The sequence below is a fragment of the Salvia hispanica genome, chromosome 6, assembly GCF_023119035.1.
Source record: "Salvia hispanica cultivar TCC Black 2014 chromosome 6, UniMelb_Shisp_WGS_1.0, whole genome shotgun sequence".
NCBI lineage: Eukaryota > Viridiplantae > Streptophyta > Magnoliopsida > Lamiales > Lamiaceae > Salvia > Salvia hispanica.
In genome coordinates, this window is record NC_062970.1 from 35,499,680 (window position 1) to 35,509,472 (window position 9,793).

General features: G+C 34.8%; 2 protein-coding genes across 2 annotated transcripts; one reads left to right on the plus strand and one right to left on the minus strand.

Moving 5' to 3' along the window:
• Positions 1 to 396: 396 nt before the first annotated feature.
• On the minus strand, positions 397 to 2,078 carry LOC125196152 (diacylglycerol O-acyltransferase 3). Its single transcript, XM_048094546.1, has 2 exons — positions 1,524 to 2,078; positions 397 to 1,216 (listed from the first exon to the last, which is right to left on the minus strand). The coding sequence occupies exons 1-2, from the start codon at positions 1,926 to 1,928 to the stop codon at positions 524 to 526; spliced, it is 1,098 nt and encodes a 365-aa protein (XP_047950503.1). The 5' UTR covers positions 1,929 to 2,078; the 3' UTR covers positions 397 to 523.
• A 4,652-nt stretch (positions 2,079 to 6,730) lies between these two features.
• LOC125192770 (ras-related protein RABA1f-like) lies at positions 6,731 to 8,333 on the plus strand. The gene is made up of 2 exons (XM_048090415.1): positions 6,731 to 7,113; positions 7,756 to 8,333. The coding sequence occupies exons 1-2, from the start codon at positions 6,893 to 6,895 to the stop codon at positions 8,186 to 8,188; spliced, it is 654 nt and encodes a 217-aa protein (XP_047946372.1). The 5' UTR covers positions 6,731 to 6,892; the 3' UTR covers positions 8,189 to 8,333.
• The last annotated feature ends 1,460 nt before the right edge of the window (positions 8,334 to 9,793 follow it).

Sequence of the window (9,793 nt, forward strand, 5' to 3'; positions counted from 1 at the left end):
TTCTTGTGCTGTACTACTAATTTAATTTTGTTACTATATTTAAATACTCGTTATTAAAGAAAAAGTGAACTATAAATGGTATCTGATATTTATTTTATATCGTTTTTGGTACCCATGATAAAAATAACCATGGGTGTTAAATATGTGATTTTTTTTTGTTCTTGACCTGGGCGCCTTGGTTGATTTGAATGAGTTTATTAGTACTTCATTACACTATTATTGTAAATATTTAGCTGTAGGTTCTATGACGACCTATTCCACAGTTTGACTTGCACAACATATTCAAATTTATTTTTGTTAAAAGTAATCTACCATAAAACCCAATGCCTTGGTTAAAAGATTCAGACATTTTTTTATTTAACTGATTAACGAAATTCGGTATAATGAAAACAATAATGAGCACAATGATTAAATGAATGAATTGAAATCTCTCACACCAAAGCTTCAAAAATTCAAATCACCACATACTTTTAATGAAAAAATAACTGTACAATTATAGGTAGTTAACAAATTTAAAAATCCATCAAGATGCAGCAGCAAAACCAATCTGCTGATGTTCACCAATGAAATTTGCCATGATCACATTCACATCCTCCAACCCTACACCAATGCACAAAGAGCTCGACGACTCCTGCCCCACGACCTTCACATTAGGCCCATCCCTGCACTTCCCCATACATTTGCACCCTGAGACTGCACCTTCAATCCCCACAGCTCTCCTGAACTCCTCCAGCAGAGCACCGGCGCCCGATTTCTTGCACTTGCCTCCCATACACACCTCAATCTTCTTCGAGCAAGATGGAGCAACGGAGCAGCTTATATCCTGCACTCTGCTTGAAGTGCTAGGCTGCTCCTCCTCGGGCGAGGGGAGAAGAGAGGCCGGTGCAGCATCAGCTTCGAACGAGGGTGGAATGGTTGGTATGATCGGAGCTGGATATGATGGAGCTGTCTCCTCCTCCACCACCACCTTGGCTTCTTGTAAGATGGTTTTTGTAGGTGTTGCGCGCTTGAGGCTACTCATGTCGACGACTTCTCCGCATTCACTGTCGCTTGATTCGGAGGAAGAACTTGATGATGATGACATCTCGCAGTTAGCCCCAATTTGTGCTCTAGCTGCAGCCTTCATTCTTGCTTTCTCTTCCTTGATTCTTTTTTTCGCTTCTTTCTCTTCTGCCTTCACCTTCTGCAGCTGCTCCAGCAAAAGCTGTGTTGCTTCCTGCAATCAGAGACGTAAATTGCTCAAATCAGCATCAATTTCGATTTGCAACATAAGAAAACACTCTGTCTATATGGTAAATCAAATCTAGTAGCTCAATTTGTTGATTAGATAAGACCTAATATAATTGACATGAACTTGGTAAAACTAAAAAGTGATTACTCTTAAGAAATTGAAAAGGTTAACTGGTTAAATAAGCCCTAGGATGATTGAAGAACTGGTGAAACTGAAAAATAACTCTGATGAAATCAAATAATCAAATTGATGCGCTAAACTCAAATTAGGAGGATTTTGAAGGAATTCATACCGTGATCATGTTTCCTTTAATCTGATCAACGAGCGAGCTATCAGAATCCATTCCAAATCCCATCTGAGAAAAGGTTGACAAATCCCGAGACAATCCCTTAAGCAATTTCAACTGCTTCTTCTTCATCTTCTTCACCGACTTCTCCTTAACGCTCTTCACTTCCTTCCCATTCATCACACTCATCCTCCTCCCTGAAACCCCCTCCTCGGAATCGAAGCTAGAGCTATAGTATTGGAGATGGCCCCGATCGCAGAATCCAGAGGACAATACTCTGTTTTTAGTCCTCCCCCGCGGCAATCGAACGAGATTACCAGCATAATTCCCGAGTTCCTTCGTCGACGATGAAGCAGCAGCGGTGTTTGGAAAGCGAATCGGTTGCTGGAGAGCCATGGCAGCGGCGTCCATTCTTACTTCCTCTACGCGTGAAATCGGTTAAAGAGAGAGAGGGGAAAACGAGGCGAATGTGAGGAGAGAGGCTGGAGATTATTTATTGCGAATAATCTCAAGCCCACCGATGAAGAACCGATTCAAATAAGGGTTAGGTAGCGTGGAATCTGGGGATGGATTTGTTGCTTCCATTGTTAAGAAGGAATCCAACCAGAGATCGGGGATGAACTCTACGCCTACGTGGCGGGCTGTGATTGGCTTTGGGTGACGTGTGCTTGGCGCCAGTGCGCGCGAGGCCGTTTGAGTTGGACACGCGCTTTTCTTGAATCCACATGCGATTAACCGCTGCCGCTTTGGGGTTTCTCGTGCCATGCCGGATTACACGTGGCAGGAAATTTCCACGTCAGCTTATGAATTTATTTTATGTTGGAATATTCGTAGGATATGGTATATAAATTATAATAATGCTTTTGTAATAGTTACTACCATCACTAGCATATTCTTTAGTGAATTCGTATGATGCTTTATAACTTTAATAATTGTAAGTGACAATAGTTATGGTGTATAATCACTATTAGATCTGTCAAAATGGATATCGGGTATTGACACTTAGTTATGGTGTATAATCACTATTAGACCTGTCAGAATGGATATCGGGTATCCAATACCCGATATCTAAACCCGAAAAAGTCGGATAATTAGATACCTGAAGCCCGATTTTTCGGGTATCGAGTGTAGTGAGAATTTTGGATTATCGAGTATCAGGTTACCTGATATCCGATCGGGTATACCCAAATTATCCGATTTATCCGATTTATTTTCTAAAATTAATAAATTATATTTTTATTATAATTAAATATAATTTAATTTCTTAACTATAATTTGATTAATACTTAATAGTTAGCATATAAGATATGTAATTTAATTTTTTTTAATTACATTGACTTGTGATATTTATAATTTTGATTTTTTGATGATATTATTGTTAGATCTCGATTCTTATGAATTATTTAATTGTGATATTTATAAAGGATGAATGTTTGAACTTATGAATTTTGATAGTTATTGACTTATGGTGGATGGATGAAAGATGTTAATGTATAACTTATTAATTTTTTATTTTTCAAAATTCGTAGTTATTTTCTTTTAAATTTAAATTACTACAAGAATTTTGTATTCCTAAAAGTTTGTAGTTATTTTCTCTTAAATTCGAGCTACTATAAGAATTTTGTATTTCTAAAAGTTTGTAGTTATTTTTACATTAATATTAGTACTTCAACTTTGTAAGTATTAAATTTGAATTTAATAATTATTAAATAAATTCTAAAAGTTTATAGTTAAATTTTTTTTTTAAATCAAAATTATAGTTGGAACTGGATACTCTAGTCGGGTATTCGGGTATCCGAAATCAAATTCGAGTCGAGTATCAGGTATTGGATTTTGAGAATTTCAGGATCGGGTATCCGCGGGTACCCAATTTGTCAAGTCTATTCACTATAATTATTAGTCTTGTATAGTATTTTGTAAATTGGAAAGGAATATTGGAATAAAATAGAATATGAATAAATTCAAATCTAAATTATTTGTTTGATAAAATGATATTGACCTATTCTTATCGTGGATTCTCTTATTACTAGACTCATCTTTTGAATCGCTTGGTTACATGACAAATAATTCAATAATTGTTCGGATAACATAAAATATTAAGAACGTGAATAACTTGTTCGGATAACATAAAATATTAAGAACGTGAATAACTAAGAGAAGATAGGGTTTAAACACCAAATTATATTAGTATATTAAAAAAAATACATGTGAAACTCCATTACCTCTAGAATTCTAGAATTTTAGTTACCATAAAATTGAAGAACAAAAACACCACACACGTACATAATTGATTTATAAGACCTCTCACTAACAAGTAGTAACATGATAACTTTGCTATTCAAACTAAAATTTATCTATATATGAGCATGTGTCCATGTTCATATGCATATTTGCAAAATTCTAGAAATTCACATGTGCAACAACGCAACTCTAAATTTAATTTAGTAAAAATAATAGTAAAAAAAAATTCAGCTCTTTCAGTTTCAGTCAAGCACTAGCTAATTTTACAGCAATTTCGGCTGAACGTCATTCTTCTATTTTACTAAAAAAAAGGTTATGTGCAAATTGCAATCGAAATAATTAGAAAGTGACATTTTAATTATTCAAGTTGTCCATACTATTATTATTATATTAGTGCTACTTGTTTCTTTCTATCGCGTTCGTAATATATAAATTATAATCTATTGAAAGTGACTTGAAATACTTTTTTGACCATTTCAATACTCTATAAATTTGCAAATTATCCCCTCGCGAAATTTATTAGACGTGTAACTATTCCGATCTTTCGTAGCCGTGCACTTTTCTATTGAATAACTACTCAAAGTAATTGGATCGGAAAAAAAAAATTATTTAATTGGATGGGAAAAACCCACGTCTAATGCAAGCAAAGGACAACTGGCGGAACTTTTTTGTTCTTTTTAAAAAAAAGATCTCCTTAAAAATTAATATTGCAAAATGTCAATACTTGTGTCGCAAAGACATGTTCTTAATATTGGAGTGTAAATAGTGGGTAGGATTTATGCTATGTTTTCTTGATTAAATAAATCAAAATCCACAAGCAAACTCTTTTGGGATGCAAATTTGAAGAATGCATCAATGTAAAGTGCTATGCACTCTTTTGAAAGAGCTTGCTTCTAGGCAACCAACCTCTTGCTTGTTTTAGTCCCTTTATAGAGTGTTGTGCACTCTTTTGAAATTCATAGTAGTTGGTAACCAAGGTGTGTAATTTCGGAGAAGTCTGTAAATCATGTATAGTAGTATATCGAATTTGAAAATCTTGGGTATAGATTCACCTATTATTAGAGGCTAGGGGAATGAATGACTTCCTTGATAATATTCATACATGAATTTTATGACATGACAATCAATTAACAATGACGGACCGAGGTGGGGTCGCGCGGGGTCGGCCGACCCCACCGTCGGTCCACGAATACTGAAATATTCTACTGTATTCAGAGTTCCGAGCTGTCGTCGACCCCACGCGAAGTGTCAACCTGCACCCCTGCGCGATTCAAACTCCGTTCGTCTACAGGGAAGACAACTGCAACTAGCTATAGAACTGAAGTTGCAAAGTCCAAAAACTCAAATAAATTTGTAATCTTGTAATATCCCAACAAATCAACAACTCATTAATCTCGCATAGTAGAGATACTAATGACACATATGAGATATCTTCCTTTTCTCGGTTTCTCCTTGAAGACTGAACTTCCATTTCCCCCCTTTTTTACATACATTTTTCATCCTTTTTAAAGATTTTTCTTCTCATCTTGTGCTTATCTAATGCACAAGGCAAGAAATTAATATGAAATCAAACTAACTTAGTTCTTTGTACTGTTTGCTTAACGATTAGAATTTGTACTGTTTGACACTTGCTTTTCACTCTTCTTTTTTAATTATATTTATAACTTGAAACAAGTTAGGATATTGGAATCTATGATTTGATGGTTTATGATATTAAGGTGAATTGTTGTTTCGTTAGTAAATTGTTAAATTTTTTTAATTTATTGATTTTTATTGTCCTTGTGGATTGTGTAGTATGGGTTCCTTGGATTAATTGATTGCTTACTGTGTTTTTGAACCGTGATTTATAGTTTTTATATTTATGAATTGTGAACAGACATTTAGACATACATCGAGAAAAAAAAATTCTCTTCTAATGACAGATTTGTGAATAGTTTTTTATAGGAGTATATGAATATCCACAGTAGCGCATAATTGAAAACCATTAAACAAAAATATACTAGTACAACGCTTTTAAGCGAAGAACTTCTTTTGGACACGAGATTTAAGGAATTGATATTTCAATAGTTAAAGTGAAGAGAGGAAAGTATGAGAGAGAAAAATAGATGAGTGAAAAGAGATTAAAGTAAAAGGGAGAATTTTTTACTAAAAAGAGAAATGACTCACTTATAGTAGAACATCTCAAAAAGAAATATGACTCGTTTACCTTGGGAACATTTTTTTGTGAATTTGTTCGACCCCACCATAAATATTTTCTGGATCCGTCAAAAAATATGATGATTCATGCTACTATTTGACTACTAATTAAGCACAAGTATTTACTTATTTCAATCTTAATTGAAAATAATCATAACCAAACTACATGATTTTACTAATAAAAAATGGAATAAAATATGATTTCACATTATTTAGCCCCAATTAACATGGGAAATTCACCCGTTGAATGGCTCGGACGCGACAAAATTCAAAGTAGTACTACTACTATAAATTATGAGGATTCTTTTCACTTATCTCAAGACAAAATGCGATATAATTTAGGGTTAATCATATTAAATGTACCAATTTTCTACGTCTTTCTGAAAATGCAACTTCCATTCTCTTTAAAAAATTAGTCCTATCAATTTTGCGAAAAGTTGAATATATTTATATATTCCGACATGCATATATATCAAATTCTATGCAGCTTAAAATTTTTTCGAGGTGGATCGTTTTTTGGATTGCTCTATCCAAAAATTACTACTCCAAACAATTCATTTTTTCTATGCCAAATTATATTAAGATATATATTTGCAAAATTGAGAATGTTCATAAATAGAATAACAAGGCACATGGCATTCAAGCATGATATAGGAATGGGCTTTGGCCCAAAGAAAAAAACCCGAAATGGTGAAACGGGTAGGATACGGGTAAGTGGAGCGCCAACGGTGTTCCTGAATATGTGGAGGGAAACAAAATCAAACAACCAAAATCGCTTTCTCCCCAGATTTACCCAACAACAAAAATTCACAATCGCGCTTCTTCAGCTCATGAACAACAATAACATTCTCTACAATCAACGCAAATGACATGTAATTTGCGGCAATCCACACAAATTATACACTAGATCGAATCGCGACCGTTTCAGGGTTACACAAATGGGATCGTACAGGGCGGATGAGGACTACGATTACCTCTTCAAGGTGGTGTTGATCGGCGATTCCGGCGTCGGAAAATCAAATCTCTTGTCACGCTTTACGAAGAATGAGTTTAGCCAGCAGTCCAAATCGACAATCGGCGTCGAGTTCGCCACGCGATCTATTCAGGTCGATGATAAGGTCGTCAAGGCCCAGATTTGGGATACTGCCGGCCAAGAGAGGTGATCAATCCTTTCTATTTTCGATTTTCCTCCAAAAAATAATTCCTGTTTCATTCTAACAATATTTGGGCGTTTATTTTGTGATTCACATTTTGTACAGGAGAAAGACGGAGATGGACATATTTTGAATCAATTCATGCTTTTTTTATCAGATGATTTCATCTGATTTGATTATATGTTCGTCTCGATTTTGTTGAGTAGATGATTTTTCTGTACGGGAAAGATCAAGGATGGTTTTAATTTTCATAAATGGAATTGGAGGATTATATGAAAGGGATGTGATTTCCTGTTTGAAACTCGAATTCAAATGGCGTTATGATTGGATTTGTATTATATGAAACGTGTAATTCATATAATTTCATACATTCATCATGAATAACTTTTGAAGTTGGCTGTTGTTTGGTGAAATAGTGATCTCATTCCTTATCTTCAACAGAAGCTTCTTCTTCTGTAACATGTTCATGAATCTAAGACTGCATAGTAGTCATATCTATTAGTGAAAACATGAACCTATTAAAATGCTGGAGAATCTAAGACTGCATTAATAGTCATTTAGATGAAGTTAATAGAAGATTATTGGTGTTTCCCTAATTATTGAAAGTCACCAATCGATATGTGAATTTTTGCCTTTTCCAAGTGCAGGTACCGTGCAATCACTAGTGCATACTACAGAGGTGCAGTTGGGGCTCTACTCGTGTATGATGTGACACGCAACGTGACCTTCGAGAATGTGGACAGATGGCTGAAGGAGCTCAGGGGGCACACGGACTCAAACATCGTGGTGATGCTGGTAGGGAACAAGGCAGATCTGCGTCACCTACGCGCCATCTCCACGGAGAAGGCCAAGGCCTTTGCAGAGAGGGAGCACACATTTTTCATGGAAACATCGGCCTTGGAGGCCTTGAACGTGGAGAGCGCCTTCACGGAGGTGCTGACAAGCATCTACCACGTCGTGAGCAAGAAGGCTCTCGACATAGGGGATGACCCCTCAGCTCTGCCAAAGGGCCAAACTATCAACATTGGGAACAAGGATGATGTATCTGCTGTCAAGAACAGCGGCTGCTGCTCGGGCTAGTTTTTGGTTAGGGAAATAGTGATGGAACTTGGGAGATGTATAGTAAGTGCCAAACATTTCAATTCTTTAGTTGTTTGGTTGTGTTAACAAAAATGGAATTAGATTCTTCCGTTCTACAATGAGAGGATGTGGATTTATTGATTGATTCTTAATTTGCAAATTCTATTTTCATGCAATAGATCAATGTTTAGGTAAATTTGTAAGGGCATCCACAACCAGCATTACTTAAATTTTTCCTTTCCTTCACTATTTATGCGCCTTACAATACTTTTTAGTCTATCTCTTACATTAAAAAAACATCCACAACTCATCATTTTTTCTATAGTTACTATTCATGAGTCCCATTTTGTCGATTTCTTTTATGTGTAATTTATATAGCTCGATTAACTTCTAGAGAGACACCTTTTCTTGAAGCAGAATACTGAATACAGACAACACAATCCCTTTCTCTTTGGATTCTGGAACCTTCCTCATCTTTGGAGTACGTATTATTTGGCTTATTAAATTCCTAGTTGTCAATTAATATTGGAAAAGAAGCATCGTTGTATTGAGTAATCAATTAATCATGCACTGTGTCTGTGTTAATTGGGTGCAGAAAATATTACTCCCTCCGTCCACGAAAATTTGTCCCAGTTTTCCATTTCCGTCCGTCCCCCAAAATTTGTCCCATTTCACATTTACCATTTTTGGTAGTGGACCCCATATTCCACTAACTCATTCCTACTCACATTTTATTATAAAACTAATACTTTAAAAGTAGGACCCACAATCCACTAACCTTTTCAACTCACTTTCTATTACATTTCTTAAAACCCGTGCCCGGTCAAACCGGGACGAATTTTCGTGGACGGAGGGAGTATTAGTTTATAGGACTATAATTGCCAATCAGGCAATCGTCAACATAACAAAATAACACGCTTTACAACGTGTTTTTAAAATTATATTATTGCATGTATTAAAATTTATTTACTCAAGAAAAATTATAATTTTATATCCATCTCTGTCATCTAATAAATTTGTCTTACGCTAGCGACACTAACTATACCAATTAATAACATGGAGCACCATAGCCATATTCCACCGAAAGGATAAATAGAAATACAATATAAAATAATACTATCTTCAGAAAATAATTAGATAAGCACGAATACTTATCTTTTAGAAAATTACTTGAAATTATAAAATATTCTCTCCGTCCCACAGTAAAATTTCTATTTGGTTAAGACACATATTTTAAGAAATACAAGAAAAGTGGGTTGAATAAGTTAGTGGAATATGAGTTCTATTTATATGTATTTTATAATAAAATATGAATGAAATAAGTTAGTGAAACGTGGGGTCTACTTATCATTTATAGTAAAAGTGAAATATAACTTTTATTATGAGACAGATATATGAATGAAATAAGTTAGTGAAACGTGGGGTCTACTTATCATTTATAGTAAAAGTGAAATATAACTTTTATTATGAAACAGATATATGAATGAAATAAGTTAGTGAAACGTGGGGTCTACTTATCATTTATAGTAAAAGTGAAATATAACTTTTATTACGAGACAGATGGAGTATAATTTATTAGAGGTAACAAAGATAAGCATCAATCCA